Below are 18,379 nucleotides of genomic sequence, written 5' to 3'. Positions count from 1 at the left end.
ATGGCCCCATCCATCCTCCCCTCAATACGGTGCAGTCGTCCTGTCCCCTTTGCAGAAAAGCATCCCCAAAGAATGATGTTTCCACCTTCATGCTTCACGGTTGGGATGGTGTTCTTGGGGTTGTACTCATCCTTCTTCTTCCTCCAAACACGGCGAGTGGAGTTTAGACCAAAAAGCTCTATTTTTGTCTCATCAGACCACATGACCTTCTCCCATTCATCATCTGGATCATCCAGATGGTCATTGGCAAACTTCAGACAGGCCTGGACATGCTTGAGCAGGGGGACCTTGCGTGCGCTGCAGGATTTTAATCCATGACGGCGTAGTGTGTTACTAATGGTTTTCTTTGAGACTGTGGTCCCGGCTCTCTTCAGGTCATTGACCAGGTCCTGCCGTGTAGTTCTGGGCTGATCCCTCACCTTCCTCATGATCATTGATGCACCACGAGGTGAGATCTTGCATGGAGCCTCAGACCGAGGGTGATTGACCGTCATCTTGAACTTCTTCCATTTTCTAATAATTGCGCCAACAGTTGTTGCCTTCTCACCAAGCTGCTTGCCTATTGTCCTGTAGCCCATCCCAGCCTTGTGCAGGTCTACAATTTTATCCCTGATGTCCTTACACAGCTCTCTGGTCTTGGCCATTGTGGAGAGGTTGGAGTCTGTTTGATTGAGTGTGTGGACAGGTGTCTTTTATACAGGTAACGAGTTCAAACAGGTGCAGTTAATACAGGTAATGAGTGGAGAACAGGGGGCTTCTTAAAGAAAAACTAACAGGTCTGTGAGAGCCGGAATTCTTACTGGTTGGTAGGTGATCAAATACTTATGTCATGCAATAAAATGCAAATGAATTACTTAAAAATCATACAATGTGATTTTCTGGATTTTTGTTTTAGATTCTGTCTCTCACAGTTGAAGTGTACCCATTATAAAAATGACAGACCTCTACATGCTTTGTAAGTAGGAAAACCTGCAAAATCGGCAGTGTATCAAATTTTTATTCTCCCCACTGTACATGAATATTAAGTTACAAAGAACAATGCTGTTACGAGCTAGATCAGCCTAACTCTCACTCACCGGTAAATGGGCAATGAGTGAAGACACGCTGTCGGACACATATATAATGTTTCCATCTGTAGTTAGTGCTATGAGGAAACCGTCTAAAGCCTGTGGAAGGAAAACAAAGTGATCATTCTAATACCAGCAACTATAATTGTTGTGTGCTACATTTGTTTCAGAGGTGCATCATGGGTAATGCTGGTGCTGGCGATACAGCGGTTCATCAGGATGTCAAAATACAGTATTCCTTCCAGTACAAGTGAAGGATGTCTTTTGGCTTTATTTAATATCAGAGGAGATTAACGTGGTGCTAAGCTGATTTTACCTCTAGCATCAACTGGGTGAACTCCTCATTACTGAGGAACGAAGGCTTCCAGTCCTGCCGGATCTCACACGACTCGGTCTGTGCTGTTATTTCTGAAACAGAGGATAAGGCCAAGTATAGGGGTTAGATAGATCTGTTAGCACTACACTACTGCTGTCCCCGACAAAAAAAAATCTTGGTCGACCAAGAATCATCTGTTCTTTCAACCAATCGATTTGTTGATATTATAAAATGTGTATTTTTAGACACATCCTATGTATTTTAATCAAATCAACTATATGCACTGAGCTTGTCTGATGCTTTAAGCAAACTGTTTGATTCAATAATTAAGACACACTCGTGACTAGAGGGAGTTTGACCGCAATTGATTTGAATGTGCCGGGCCTGGCTCAGACTTGCTGAGCCGTGTTAAAAAAAACTGTGAGTGACTGTGTGACTAGCACCTATTGTCTCTTTCTCCTCCCTGCTGCAGCTACCACCACAGAACATCAACAGTGTGTATCACGCTGTTCGTGTTGCTGAAGCTGCATCATAATTACATCCATTTCTGACTGAAAAGTTATGTTACCAAAATCTCTCATTGGTTTAGGAAAAACATTCCCTATTCCCTCAACCGTTGCTCTCTTTACGTGACACATGTACGCATCACATGCACGTAACCAATAGGACCTGGCCTATAACATATCATAATCACATCAATAAATTGGTTAATACACAACTCTGAACACAGTAACAAGTGACAGCAAATCAGATGCAGAGGACGTGACAAATAAACTCGAATTGGGGGAATGTTTACTGGTTGCTCAGGAGGAAGTCTGAAGAGTGGAATACATTTTACTAGTTGTGGAAAATACTGGAGATCAAGAAAAAGAAGCTAAGGAGCAAGTGCCACATGCATATTATGTTTGCCAAACGGTATCTATTAGATGACAACATCATTTTTCTGACTGTTTGGAACAATGTAAACAACACTGAATAAATAAGCGTACCAGAGGGTCTGTTGTTTTGTAAAGCCTTTATTACAGCAAAGACTAAAAACAGTCGCATTCAATTTTAGAATTGGAAAGGTTTAGGCCTATTTATTGTTTACGCTAATTATGTAATGTCGCTTTGTTATTTTGCATTTCATATCATGAATGACTCCTATGCTGTGTGATGACATTAACAAATAAATTATTGATTGATACAGTAGCCTATAAAAGTATTGAAATATAGGCCTAAGTTAGTTAAGCTACTAAGACTAAACAAGATGAGCTCTTAGGCTTATAGCTAATGATGATGGTATACAAGGTTGCTATACGAAGCCTACTAATGATAATAACATGACTTATTATTATAATAATGATGATCATAATAATAGTAATAATAACAAGAAGGACATCAAGGAAAAAGGAGGATTATTATTATAAATATAATTTTTCTGACAATTTGGAAGAGTGTAAACAATAGCAAATAAATTATAAATAATACCAGAGAGGCTGGTCTAACAAAAAAAGTGTTAAGCCTTTATTACAGCATAGCAGAAATTAAAAACTGCCACATTTGTGAATCTGACATGTTGTGGTTGCTTGAGGATTGGTGATCAGTAGGTTATTAAACAAACACTCACAGGCAACAGAAGCAGTATCTGTCTTATTTCTGTAGATATACAGTTCATTTGGAATGTATTCAGACCCTTTGACTTTTTCCACATTTTGTTACGTTACAGCCTTATTCTAAAATAGATTAAATCATTGTTTTCCCCCCATCAACAATCTACACACAATACCCCATAATGACAAAGCAAAAGTTTTTATTTATTTATTGCAAATGTAATAAAAAATAATAAAGGGAAATATCACATTTACATAAGTATTCAGACCTTTTACTCAATACTTTTTTGAAGCACCTTTGGCAGTGATTACAGCCTTGAGTCTTCTTGGGTATGATGCTACAAGCTTGGCGGCACACATGTATTTGGGGAGTTTCTCCCATTCTTCTGGATGGGGAGCGTCGCTGCACAGCTATTTTCAGGGCTCGCCAGAGATGTTCGATCGGGTTCATGTCCAGACTCTGGCTGGGCCACTCAAGGACATTCAGAGACTTGTCCTGAAGCCACTCCTGCGTTGTCTTGGATGTGTGCATAGGATCGTTGTACTTGGCCGTTAATCTTTCCCTCAATCCTGACTTGTCTCCCAGTCCCTGCCACTGAAAATCATGTCCAATTATTGAATTTACCACAGGTGGAATCCAATCAAGTTGTAGAAAACATCAAGGATGATCAGGTGAATCCTGTTTTCATTGAGCTCAATTTCGAGTCTCATAGCAAAGGGTTTGAATACTTATGCAAATAAGGTATTTCTGTAACAAACAACAACAAAAAATATGTTTTTGCTTTGTTCTGATGGTGAATTGTGTGTAGAGTGATGAGGAACATTTTTTATTTCATGAATTTTAGAATAAGGCTGTAGAGTAACAAAATGTGTAAAAAGTCAAGGTGTCTGAATACTTTCCGAATGCACTGTGTATGGATGATATATAAAGCCAGGCACATTTAACAGTTACAGACCAAATTAAGTTGGGGTTTCCTCTCTCATCATTTTTCTTAGACAATTACGGCAAGGGCTGTTTTCTCGTCTCCTAACTCCGGTGTCTTGTACACCATGATCAAAAAAAACTTTTTTGCTACTGCTCAACTAAAGAAATCATGGTCGACCAACAGCCTATCGACCAAACAATCAGCCAGTCGACTAAACACACCAACATCCAGGGGACCATCGCTGCCAAATCGGCTAGTAGTGGAAGGATCCTGATGAATACCTCTGAATAGACCCAACTGATCAATCTCTCAGATAAAATAGGAGAAGCATAACAGAAGTGGAAGAGCGGTTAAGAAATATCCCAGATCGGGACTGTTTCTGTCTAAAAGCCATCTCGTAAACACTGACAGCTGTGACCTTGATTCTGACAGGAGACTGACAGGCTGACTACACTGCTCGCGTCACGTGAGAGAGCGTTGCAAAATACATTTAGAAATGTATATTATTAAATTATTGTACCCACGCGCGCGCCAATGAGCATCTGCGTTGCCAAGGGCTAAAATAGAAGTCAGTTCTATTTGTGGCGCAGATCGCGCTGCAAGTCCTGCCTCTCCCATCTCCTCATTAGTTTACAGAAGCAGGTTCCCATGTGCCATATCCTCATTGGTTATACCCACGTGGGTGATTGAAAGACAAACAAGGTCGGTGGCGGTAATGCACCTAATTTATGAAAGTTGCCAATCACAATATAAAGTCAAAAGAAGTAAAGGCCTGGAAGGAGGAAAGATGACTAGAAACGATTCGGTTGACCGTTTTATGTGTGGATTAATTGGCAGAGTAGAGGATCTTGTGCATTTCAGGTAAAATAACAACTCAATGTTTATATCCCAGGACAAATTATCTAGCAACAGCAAGCTAGCTAAATAGGACAAATTAGCTAGCAAGCGCAAGCTAGCTAGCTAATTTGCCATAAATGTTTAACGCTTTTCGACCTGTCCCCAAATTAATATAATTGGTTCAGAGTTTGTTTTGATATTTTAACCTGCGTGTCGTGATCGCGTTTGGTGTGGGGGGACAAAATACATTTATGCACGATGGCACACGCACACAGCCGGTTTGGGTTCCATGTGAGTTGAAGTTCTGTCTGTCTGGGCCAAGCTTGGTAGGGAAGTGGAGAACTCCTCTCTTTTCTCTATGTTCCCGTCCAAACAAATACTATACTAGACAGCTAATGCCCTCCACCCTCTTAGTTCCTTCCTTCTTTTCCCACCCATTCTGGGAGCAGTGATGTTCTTTATGTAGGGCAGGACAGAAGTGCCACATGCACACGCATTTGACATTTGAGTCACTTAGCAGACAGACGCTCTTATCCAGAGCGACTTACAGCTAGTGCATTCATCTTAAGATAGGTGGGACAACCACATATCACAGTAAGTACATTTTTCCTCAATAAAGTAGCTGTCAGCAAAGTCAGAGCTTTTAGGAAAAGACAAGTTCAAGTGTTGATGTTTTTTGGTTGTTTTTTAGACGCCACACACACAGGTCAGCAGGTGGCCAACGTCAATGTGATGAATGATGCAGCCGACTACATTACACATTCCTACCTTTCTGTGTCTGCAGGAAGTTGATCGTTCTCTGCAGTATGGTGGACTTGTCCATCTTGCGCGGATGACCTTGGCCCTGCAGCATGGTGCACAGCTCCTTGATGAGCACATTGAATTGGTCTCTTCTTTTCTTTTCCGATTTGTTACGAGATGCCCTTTAATAGAAAACATGATAAATGTACAGGATTACATTTCTCACCCTTTACACTGAGCATAAAAAACATTAGGAGCACCTTCCTACTATTGAGTTGCAGACCCTTTTGCCCTCAGAACAGCCTAAATTCATCAGGCAAGGTGTCGAAAGCGTTCCACAGGGATGCTGGCCCATGTTGACTCCAATGCTTCCCACAGTTGTGTCAAGTTGGCTGGATGTCCTTTGGTGGTAGATAATTCTTGATACACAAGGGAAACTGTTGAGCGTGAAAAACCCAGCAGCGTTGCAGTTCTTGACACACTCAAACTGGTGCGCCTGGCACCTACTACCATACCCCGTTCAAAGGCACTTAAATATTTTGTCTTGCCCATTCACCCTTTGAATGGCACATACACAATCCATGTCTCAATTGTCTCAAAGCATAAAAATCCTTGTTTAACCTGTCTCATCATCTTCAGGTTAAAAGGTTAAATAAAATGTAAATTAAATAAAAATCTACACTGACTGAAGTGGATTTAACAGGTGACATCAATAAGGGATCATAGCTTTCACCTGGATTCACCTGGCCAGTCCATCATGGAAAGAGCAAGTATTCCTAATGTTTTGTACACTCATTGTAATTTAAAACGTGGAACATATACACTTTATAAATGATTTATAAAGAAGTGCATTTGAGGACAGATGCTAATGCGCAAAAGATGCGGTGGAAGTTGCGAGCTCAACGATTCTACATACAGCTTCTTATTTATTAAACACACTCAAGCAAGCTAAGAAGTGACAGCTGCAAATAAATAACCACCATCACAATTCACTCATTCCTCAGCCACCATAAAACAGCTTGCAGGATGCTAAGAGAAGGATGACAGTCTAGTGAAACCCAACAATATCCCTTCTGATATCACAAGCAAACGTTTCTGAAGATTCATCCCATATGGACTTATTTTTTTATGGAAAACACTCTGATATCAACAGCATAGCATGTACAAAATCTACCATTAAAACAAACAAACATATCTTTTTTTGTGCTTGTAGTTTTTGCTGCCATTCTCCCCACACAAACCTTCGATGAATCTGACCCCAGCTGAACCCACCAGAAAACTGATACACTGACTAATGATTTAAAAGTCTACTTTCAGTCAGGCTTGTATGCATCATAACTGAAAAGCAAAAAATGGCTTGACCTTGTTGACTATATTTAACAGTTTCCTATGATATTTTGTAAACTGTCTAGGCACAGAAACACTTGTCTTTGTGCTGAAGGTGTTGAGGTTTATAGAGCTGAAAGTGTGAAGAGTCTTCACATCAGGAAAGCAAACACCTTCACAGATGGAATGTCAAAGTAGGGCCATGCCAAGAGGACCTTTCATTAACACATACAAGCTGAAGTAGGGAACTTCTCTGTCTGCCTCATCTCTCGTCCTTACACTCAACCGTCTGTCTCTCATAGGACACACACACTCACACACAGCCATTACACACAGACACACCACCATTAAACACACACACACACAGTGGTGGAATACCTTTTTGCCCTGTCTTTCTCATCTTCATCCATCAAATCGTCCACACAGCTGCTGGTGCTAGAGGGAGAAGGGAGAGGGGAGGGGGAAATTAGTTGGAATGCTGTTTCTCTGAATTAACACCAAAGTCATCAACAGATAGATACAAAGCCCCCTCTCCCATACAATATTATGAACAGAGATAGATACCCTTGGAATGTAAACCATTCTTCAAATTGTCATCTTATACAACAGCAGTCTCCAACTATGGTCCAAAAGTGCCCAGATGCTTTATTCTAGGGTGTTCACATAGTACAGTAGTCGACCAAGTATATCCCTGCATACAGTGCATTCAGAAAGTATTCATACCCTTTGACTTATTCCACATTTTGTTGTGTTACAGCCTGAATTTAGAATGGATAAAATATCATTTAAAAATAATAATCACCCATCTACACACAATACCTTGTAATGACAAAGTGAAAACATGTTTTAGACATTTTTGCTACTTTATTGAAAATGTAAACATAAATATCTCATTTACATAACTATTCACACACCAGAGTCAATACATGTTAGAATCACCTTTAGCAGTGATTACAGCTCTGAGTCTTTCTGGGTAAGTCTCTAAGAACTTTGCACAACTGGATTGTCCAATATTATTCTTTTGAAAATTCTTCAAGCTCTGTCAAGTTGGTTGTTGATCAGTGTTAGATATTTTCATGTCTTGCCATAGATTTTCACGGCGATTTAAGTCAAAATTGTAACTGTAACACTCAGGAACATTCAATTTCTTCTTGGTACGCAATTCCAGTGTATATTTGGCCATGTGATTTAGGTTATTTTCCTGCTGAAAGGTGAATTTGTCTCCCAGTTTATCCTAAAAAAAACTCCCAAATCCTTGCCGATGACTAGCATACCCATAACATGATGAAAATACTGTATGAAGAGTGGTACTCAGTGATAAATTAACTTTATTTGACACATTTTTTTGCAGTTTTACTTTAGTGCCTTATTGCAAACAGGATTCATGTTTTGGAATATTTTTATTCTGTACATGCTTCCTTCTTTTCACTCTTTAATTTAGGTTAGTGTTGTGGAGTAACTACCATCCTCAGTTTTCCCCTATCACAGCCATTAAACTCTGTAACTATTTTAAAGTCACCATTAGCCTCATGGTGAAATCCCTGAGCGGTTTCCTTCCTCTCCGGCAACTGAGTTAGGGAAGACGCCTATATATTTGTAGTGAATGAGTGTATTGATACACCACCCAAAGTCTAATTAATAACTGCACCATGTTCAAAGGGATATTCAATGTCTGTTTTTTATTTCTTATTTGCTAGGCATTGGAAAACCTCCCTGGTCTTTGTGGTTGAATCTGTATTTGAAATTCACTGCTCGATTGAGGGACCTTACATGTAATTAATTGTATGTGTGGGGTACAGGTGAGGTAGTCATTTAAAAATTGTTAAACAATATTATTGCACACAGATTGAGTCAATGCGACTTATTATTATGACATGTTTACTCCTGAACTTAATTAGGCTTGCCATAACAAAAGGGTTGAATAATTATTGACTCAAGACTTTTCAAATTTTTCATTTTTAATTAGTTTGTAAACATTTCTACAAAGACAATTCCAATTTTACTTTATGTGGTATTGTGTGTAGGTCGGTGACAATCTCAATTTAATATTTTAAATTCAGGCTGTAACACAATAGAATGTAGAAAAAGTCTATGGGTGTGAATACTTTCTAAAGGCACTGTATATTGTTAGAATGTAGGGTAACTCGGTAAGTCATACACTACATGACCAAATGTATGTGGACACCTGCTCGCCAAATATCTCATTCCAAAATCATGGCCATTAATATAGAGTTGGTACCCCCTTTGCTGCTATAACACCCTCCAATCTTCTGGGAAGGCTTTCCACTAGATGTTGGATCATTGCTGTGGGGACTTACTTCCATTCAGCCACAAGAGCATTAGGGAGGTTGGGCACTGATGTGGGGCCATTAGGCCTGGCTCGCAGTTGGCGTTCCAATTCCTCCAAAAGGTGTTCAATGCTGTTGTAGTCAGGGCTCTGTGCAGGCCAGTCAAGTTCTTCCGCACTGATCTCAACAAATCATTTCTGTATGGACCTCACATTGTGCACGGGGGGATTGCTGAAACAGGAAAGGAACTTCCCCTAACTGTGCTACAATGTTGGAAGCACAGAATCGTTAAGAATGTCATTGTATGCTGTAGTGTTAAGATTTCCCTTCACTGGAACTAAGGGGCCTAGCCCGAATCATGAAAAACAGCCCCAGACCATTATTCCTCCTCCACCAAACTTTACAGTTGGCACAATGCATTGGGGCAAGTAGCGTTTTCCTGGCATCTGCCAAACACAAATTTGTCCGTCGGACTGCCAGATGGTGAAGCATGATCAATCACCAAAGAGAATGCGTTTCCATTGCTCCAGAGTCCAATGGCGGTGAGCTTTACACCACTCCAGCAAACACTTGGCATTGCACATAGTGATCTTAGGCTTATGTGCGGCTGCTCGGTCATGGAAACCCATTTCACGAAGCTCCTGACGAACAGTTATTGTGCTGATGTTGCTTCCAGAGGCAGTTTGAAACTCAGTAGTCAGTGTTGCAACCAAGGACAGATGATTTTTACGTGCTACGCGCTTCAAAATTCGGCGGTCCGATTCTGTGAGCTCGTGTGGCCTAACACTTCGCGGCTGTTGTTGTTTCTAGACGTTTCCACTTCACAATAACAGCACTAACAGTTGACCGGGGCAGCTCTAGCAAGGCAGAAACTTGACAACCTGACTTGTTGGAAAGGTGGCATCCTATGACGGTGCCACATTGAAAGTCACTGAGCTCTTCAGAAAGGCCATTCTACTGTCAATGTTTGTCTATGGCGATTGCATGGCTCCAATATTTGTTTACGGGTATGGCTGAAATAGCCAAATCCAGTCATTTGAAGTGGTGTCCACAATACTCTTGTATATATAATGTATTTCTCCATACAAACACATGTATTTAGCAGTGACAGAAAACACAACAAAGACAATAAAAGTAGCCTAGATACTCACTCCCATTCCCTTCGGCTAGACGGACATAGGGACCCAAAGTCGGAAAGGTTGTCCATACTTACTCCCTCTCCCAGCCAGGCCCTATCTGAAGTCTGATGTATCCCATTCGCGCTAGCTGCACTGAAACACCCAGGAAAAATCTAGTGATCACCTGCTGCTGCTGCCCACCTCCTCCTCCTGGAGTCCGCCACAGAAATACAAAAACCTGGGGAGGATAATAAGACAGAAAGTGGGCTTGAATTAAGGGGGGGGAAGTCTACTGTAGTTATGGCATATCTATGTCAATCACACATACATCTGATAATTACTGTATCTTAATTAATATGCAGTAGTTTAATTCAAGTATCATAGCTGTATTATGCCCAGCAACAGTACTGCCCTCAGTATTTTCTTATTCACACTCAATCAAGTCCCCAAACCTACTTGAAAGTCATCCTATTTCCAATTATTTTCTGAACAGGTGTACTTTTTAATGCTTCCTTTTGAGCTTTCATTGGAACTAAATCAATCAAATGTATTTATAAAGCCCTTTTTACATCAGCCAATGTCACAATGTGCTATACAGAAACCCAGCCTAAAACTCCAAACAGCAAGCAATGCAGATGTAGAAGCACAGTGGCTAGGAAAAACTCCCTAGAAAGGCAGGAACCTAGGATGAAACCTAGAGAGGAACCAGGCTCTTCTAGCTATGCCGGGTAGAGATTTTAACAGTACATGGCCAAGATGTTCAAACGTTCATAGATGACCAGCAGGGTCAAATAATAATAATAATCACAGTGGTTGTAGAGGGTTCAACAGGTCAGCAGCTATGCTTGTCAAAAACAACAACAATAAATGCATACAAAAGTATTATGTTTATTGTAAAATACAAGGAGAACTATTATTTATCAACCCAGATCCTGTGCATATCTCAGTGAATATAATATCAGTGATTGAACACATTACCAGAAAAATACAATTATTCATTGTTAGCCATGGTTTCCAACAGTGAACAGCATGTATTAAAGGAAGTGTGGTAAACATAAATTACCACCTGGACACAGCAATTCAACATGGAGGACGCAGCATTACGTGCGGGAGGAGCTCTACTGACCTAGAAAAATCCCAGAGGCAGAGACACCTCTTTTGTTAACAAAGAGAATGGAAGAGTTACCTCATTCAACCCATCACAAAATATAAAGAAAAACTTGAGCAAACACCTCTGGGAATTCAAACAGCCTTTGTCCATTTGCAAATGTAACCCTAATAGAAAAGTAAATCAGAAGCCATCAAATCAAATACAACCGAGGAGGAACCATTAACCATGTGTTTAAACGAGAGGAATGTGACTGACATGTTGAGGTCAGATGAAAGCGTTAATTAGCCATGTACTATTAAGCCCCATGATTGAACCCCGTTCATCTTAGCTTCAGGTCTGCATTGTCTGAATCATAGCCTAGAGGTTAAGAGCATTGGGCTAGTAATTTAGAGGTTGCTGGTTCAAATCGTTGAGCTGGCAAAGTGGAAAAATCTGCTGTTCTGCCCTTGAGAAAGGCAGTTAACCCCCCAACAACACCTGCTCCCCAGGTGCTGATGATGTGGATGTAGATTAAGGCAGCCCCCTGCACCTCTCTGATTCTGGGGGGTTGGGTTAAATGCGGAAGGCACATTTCTGTTGAATGCATTCAGTTATGCAACTGACTAGGCATCCCCCTTTCCCTTCTTTAAAATCTGAGATACCGTCCTTTTCCATCTTCCACTTTCAGATGAAGTAAACTACAGCAGGCACCAACCTTTTCGATCAAATTAAATGAAACCAATGAACCAAGATCAAATGCATCCACTCTTACACCAAGATAGTATTCCATGCAAAAATCTTTCCAATAATCTTGAGTGGGGGAACAACACATCATTCTTTCCTTTACTCCAATTAAAAGAATAGAGGTCTGTGGGCTGGAAATGTTTTTTTTTTTTTTAAATATATATATATATATATATTATGTCTGTGTAATTATGACAGTTGGTGGCCATTTTCCGTTCTTTGCGGTTCAGGATGTCTGAGAATGGTGACTCTGTGCCCATTTCCATTGGGCCGAGACCCAGTTCTTATTCCATACGTTCACTGACTGACATACAGAAGCGGCCTGAGAAGGGGCCAACGTGGATATTATATTTCACATAGCTCTCTTCATGTAAATGAAATCCATGCGCTCAGGCGAGGAAAACTGAAAGGAAAATCCAATAAGAGTTGTAAACTGTGATAAAATGATGAGCCATAAAAAACACATTTTCTCATAATACATTTCAAAGCTCAACAAATTAACCAAAACACTTTATGGTATTTATGACACTGACATGAAAATGGTTTCTTGATGGTGCCTGCTGCTTGTCACCATGCCCAATAAGATTATGCACAATAAATCTTTAATATGGGTCCCTTCATTACTCAGAGGGTTCGCTTAACTCAAAGATTATATTTTAGGCACAATTGATACCTACTTCAGCTTTAATCTTCCCTTTTGTTGTTGAGGGGTTTTTCAATCAAGTCTCGACTATACCTCATGCCTGTGTCAAAGAATGAATCAATAATTCCGTATTTCAGGTTGTTTCCTTAAAGGGAAACATCACAATTTTGAACTTCATATTCATCATCTCCAGCACCACCCCAACATCAACATATGTGAAAATTGTGCGTTTCTATGTTTTGTAGTAAAACGATGGAAAAAGATAAGTGTTTCCAATTGTGACGTTTCCCTTCATTGAAAAGTCATGCAATCGTATATTCACACTGTCAATGGTTCACCTTCACACAGACACACATTCAGAGAGTTATAATTTCTATTGAAGCAGCCATCTTTAATCTTACAATGTTTTAACTCTTACACCTGTCAAGATATCACTGCTGAGAATGGTTTGGGCGGGAGCTGCTGGTCATAGATCTGAACCTTTTCATAAAAAAAGGTGACGTATTTAAGTCTTCATCAAGGATGTAATTCCATGAGAGGTGAGAGGTGGCCCAAGATGGCATAAGGTTAGTAAATCTAGGCTGAAGTGTCAGTGACACATATGGTGAAAACAGGAAAAGAGAATGTGAGACTAAACACATATGACATGAAGTGTTTCGGGCTGATGATATATACTTTAAGGGTCGAGGGGGTGATTTCATTGTACTTGACTCTCAACACAAACCAATCATAATGTGATGTTTCTGTGATATGTAATGCCAGTGTTTTTCCCAATCTACATTACCCTGGTCTAAATTATATTAGGCTCATATTTTCTACTTGTCTTCAGCTTTGTTTTTGGACAAGCCTATGTGGCCTCATGAATAATAGATTCAAAGCCATAATTTACTCCTCAACTAAGGAGGATTCTTGTAACACTTTTACTGTAATATTTAAATCTTGAATTAGTGTAATTTGAAATGTAAAAAAAACTCAACTTGGTCATGATTTGTGATAAATGTAGAACTAGCCTATAGGGTGCCAAATGTTCTTTAGAAACACAACACAGCCCAGGGTTTTTTCTGGCTCACAATCATTTCTTATCATAGATTCACTTAGCCTTTACAAACCAATACCGCCAATCAATCTGGGTCGTCATTAGTTACCACAGCTACAAAGTCATAATTATGGCTAAATCCTGCATAGTATTTCTACAATTTACTTTCTTAAATTCTGACTTTAAACCTAACCCTAACCCTAAACTTAACCACACTGCTAACCTTATGCCTAAGCCTAACATTAAAATAATACCAAAAAAGCTCATTTTTTGTAGTGACAACCATCAATCTGGAAAGAGAATTAATCGTTGACTTTACTTCCTGGATCAATGTGCGTCTCCATGATTAAACTAGTCAACTAACTAAACCCTGCCTTGAGTGAAAAGGAAACAACATCAGAGAGATTCACCTCCATTGGCTCCCTAAGCCAAACAATGGGAGGGACATCTCACGCACTCACTGACCTTCTCCTCCAACCAACATCCACTGAGGTGAAGAAATAATAATGTCCCCTGACAAAACTGGGGGAAAATTACATTGGCAGATAATTAATTCATATGGTTTCATACACTAGGCCTACTTAGCTAACCATCTACTTAGGCTGCTGACAGAAGAAGACAAATTATTATATGGAAATGTCAAATGACAGATGTCAAACCTTTCAAATCATGATGTGAAAATTCATCAAAATTGAAATATTTGCAAATGCAACATTTACATGAAGTATTGTACAGCAATTGTAGGTACATTTATATTACACTCCTCAGATGACAAGTCACTGAGCTATATCCAGAGCTTGCTAAAAGCCCTACTGGAAGTTCCCAAAATACATCATTTAAATAACTTCAAGATTCCTCACATGATTAATTGACCAGACATGATTTGACAAGGCACTAAGCCTCCTCAACCAATCAGTTACAATGCAAGTGCCAAAAGCACTATGTTCTAATCAACGTAAACATGGTTTTAAAACGATGTTTCTCAAAACAGACAACTCATACACTTGCAAGGACATGCTCTACTCGTAAATCTATAGGCTACCAGTGAGCTGAACTGTCATGGAGCCTGTTAAGAAAATTAATAACTACGTTGGGGAATACACAAAGGACATATAACAATTCTCTATGAAAACCACATATAATGCATATAAATTAACATTGATAATAGTTAGCCTACTTTATTTGTATTTTGACACCGTTAGTTAGAAGCGGTAGCCTACAGATCTATTCATCCAAAATGGAAGCAAACCCAACCGGTAAACGTTTTCATTATCACAAGACTAGAGTGACAAAAAATGCAAAGGACATAAACATTTTACATACCTTGAAAACAAGACTTTAGTTGACATAAAGATCCATACTTTACTTTTGTCGGTACTCATTTTCCCACATAGCCTACTGTGCAATTCACTGAGCCAAGTAGACTATCCTAAGCTTGACTCACCACAAACGCATCGCGAAAAGACCATCAATTATTGCATACATACGCTGCCTAAGTATTATTCGAAATCCGATTCATGTAACAATCCCTATTCGGTACATACACTGTACAAGATTTCGGGAGTAATCGTTTTCAGGTCTATGCTCTGTCTGTTTTCCTCTACCACTCAACCTCCGTTGGCAGTCCCTTGTAAACAGGACTGAGCCGCTGCGAACAGGGAAAGTAGGTCAGTCGGTAGCTCAATACTTAGCTAAGGACATTATTAGCAACCGGCTGTACAACACTCGACTAGGAGTATACATAGTGAGAAAAATAATAGTTCGGATAATACTAACACTTGAACGGCATTTAGGTCACATTATTCTGAATTCGAACGTCTGTATTAATTTCAGTGCCGAGTATAAACTCCATTAAACGTTGTAGCCAACATCATGGGGTAGAGAGCGGGACATGTAGTATCTCTGATAGGTTCGAGGTTTGCAGTCAATGGTTTTGGCTCCCGATCACTGTAATAACGTTTATGGTAACGTTGCTAATGACGTATACAATTGAGGCCTCACCTTCGTGTTACCTGTTTCATGTAGCCTGTAGGCTGGCAATTCATGACATGGTGACAAATCAGGTTAGGTTGTCTATCAAATATTGTAATTACAATTTGATCCTGAAAAGTTCTGAGATGAAGATGAATTACATTTTACCAGTCTTTGCAGTAGGCCAACATACTGTACAAGGGGAAATTATTTTCACAATTCTTAGGCCTATTCTAATAAAATATCTTGCCCTAACTGCAGTAGAGCTACAATACAGAAAAAAGCCATATTACAACATGTCAAAATTGCATTGTTTGCTCTATAGCCTGTTAGTTCATATGCCTTGCCACCGTGATATAAAGGCCTAAGGCCTAGACAATAAGTAGACCCAGTGGCAGAATAAATCCACATCTTTGTTTCATCACAAAACCGGAGAGCAACCACTGTCCGGTGAAGTCCACAAAACATATTGCATGTAACAAAGAGTTACATGACCTACAGCATGGTTAAGAAAGTTCATGTTCCCGAAATGTTCTGACTACTAAACAACTATTGATTTAGAACCACAGAGTGTTACTGCAAGTTGCAAAGAAAACAGGAGCTGCCGCCACTATTCCAGCACCATTTCAACTTCAACATTTCAACATCAAATGACATATGCTTAGTCTAATACAATGACAACTAAATTATAGCAAAAACAATTTAGTCCAATCAACGTAAGCTAAATACAGTATGGTGTTGCTGTCCATGGTTCTGATTTGTGTGTGTGTGTGTGTGTGTGTGTGTGTGTGTGTGTGTGTGTGTGTGTGTGTGTGTGTGTGTGTGTGTGTGTGTGTGTGTGTGTGTGTGTGTGTGTGTGTGTGTTCGTACAAGTAGAAAAAAACATGTTGACTCACCCTACTTGTAGAGAGACGCCAATGCCATCCTCCTCTCTTTCATGTTGATGAAATGGTCTATGACTCTGTCATACAGTACACACTTTTATTTTTTTGTTGTCCTAGGCTACCTGGCTAAAATGCTTGTTCGCTAGCCGAACTTTCTTTCATGGGCACCGTTAGATAGCTAACATAAGGCTTCTACATCTAGCTACATATTGTCACGACTTCCGCCGAAGTCGGTCCCTCTCATTGTTCGGGCGGTGTTCGGCGGTCGATGTCACCAATCTTCTAGCCATCGCTGATCAATTTTTCATTTTCCATTGGTTTTGTCTTGTCTTCCTTCACACCTGGTTCCAATCCCATCAATTACATGTTGTGTATTTAACCCTCTGTTTCCCCTCATGTCCTTGTCTGTGATTGTATGTTATGTTCAAGTTATGTTCTGGCGTGCGATGGGTTTTGTACCCACTTTTATTATTTTGTATATTTTGGTTTTCTGAGTTTTGTGAGCACTTATTAAGCGACTCCGTTAATACCAAGTTCGTTCTCCTGCGTCTGACTTCCCTGCCATCAGCACGCACCCATTACACATATTGAACTTCCATCCTCTCATTCCATGGGCACAATGTATTTTATGCTTGGATCAGAATCGCCGGTATAATCATTGGCCAGTATGGAGAATTTAGTAAAACCACAAGTCCAAATCCCTATCTCCATCCATGGCTAATTTAGTAAAGGGACCATTTTAGCTAGCTGGCTAGCCACCGGAGGACAACAACACAACAAGATGCAACAATTCAAGTTGTTTCTATCAATGATGCATTTCTCTTTAATAGGAGTGAAGCCAAATCCAAACTGGCTTCCGTTGACACTTGTTTGTGGTGTCGAGTTGAGCTCACTCAGTTTAGCTCAATGATGATTGGCTATTATTTTATACTTTTTTAATCAAGTGAAACCATATGCTCACCATATGCTTCTCTTGCATTCCATGCTACTGGCAGCAACAACGTCATACTCTTTATGACCAGAAGGCATCAGATAGATGGCCTACACATACAGAGACAGAGGGGCGCTGTTTTGTTCGCTCGGATGCTTTCTCCATTGAGATACTGTATATACACAACCCAGTTATGGGAAATAGCCCAAGATTTGATAAACTGTCACAACCACTCACAAACCCACATTTACAGTGCACACATGGTCGACACACAGATTCAGATTCTACATACTCTCCTGTATTTTTTTAACAAAAACATTATTCAGTAAGGTCAGTGTCCAGTTCCATGAATACCCTGTGCATGAAATGTCCCTTCACCACTAGCCTCGCTTGTTCACTTCCGCTACACTGGAAATATTGATATATCAATAAATGTGTTTGGAAGCTGCTCTTATCTATTAACAAACACATGTTACTCAATGCTTTATGAGTATCAAAATGCAGGCTACTGTACACATACACAAAATGCAGGCTACTGTACACATATATGTAGTGAATATCACACACATGCAGCCACCTGTGAGGGACATGACAGATGGAAGGACTACTCATGCCAATCACAACTGAGTCACACACAGTCTAAGCACTGTATCACATACACTCTCAATTTAACAATGATATTCAAATGTATTAAACCACCTTTCTGTCCTAGGTTAAGTCTGTTCCCATAGAACTGTTCCACATTTTTTTCTGTAGCTTCAAACTCATTTGAATCACTCATCTCTATTTTATATTTATCTTTTAAACTAGACAACTTACAATTTGCATTTGTTGCCGGGGTCCAGGTGACATTTAGTCCACAACACACA

The 18,379-nt window shown here is 39.9% G+C and overlaps 1 protein-coding gene across 2 annotated transcripts in view; it reads right to left on the bottom strand.

The window, feature by feature from the left end:
• Nucleotides 1-15,645, bottom strand: part of npas2 (neuronal PAS domain protein 2) — a 44,937-nt gene extending 29,292 nt beyond the window's left edge. For both annotated transcript variants that reach the window (XM_042326715.1, XM_042326716.1), the window contains exons 1-6: nt 15,048-15,645; nt 10,245-10,449; nt 7,184-7,240; nt 5,507-5,661; nt 1,384-1,475; nt 1,077-1,166 (exon numbers count right to left, since the gene is read on the bottom strand). In XM_042326715.1, coding sequence (XP_042182649.1) covers nt 1,077-1,166; nt 1,384-1,475; nt 5,507-5,661; nt 7,184-7,240; nt 10,245-10,300 — 450 coding nt within the window. In that variant the 5' untranslated portion in view covers nt 10,301-10,449; nt 15,048-15,645. The remainder of the gene's footprint in view (nt 1-1,076; nt 1,167-1,383; nt 1,476-5,506; nt 5,662-7,183; nt 7,241-10,244; nt 10,450-15,047) is intronic.
• Between the last annotated feature and the right edge of the window lie 2,734 nt (nt 15,646-18,379).

This window comes from Oncorhynchus tshawytscha, linkage group LG09 (assembly GCF_018296145.1).
Source record: "Oncorhynchus tshawytscha isolate Ot180627B linkage group LG09, Otsh_v2.0, whole genome shotgun sequence".
NCBI lineage: Eukaryota > Metazoa > Chordata > Actinopteri > Salmoniformes > Salmonidae > Oncorhynchus > Oncorhynchus tshawytscha.
The sequence above is the reverse complement of the archived record's forward strand: the minus strand, read 5'-3'. Positions and strand labels throughout refer to the sequence as shown.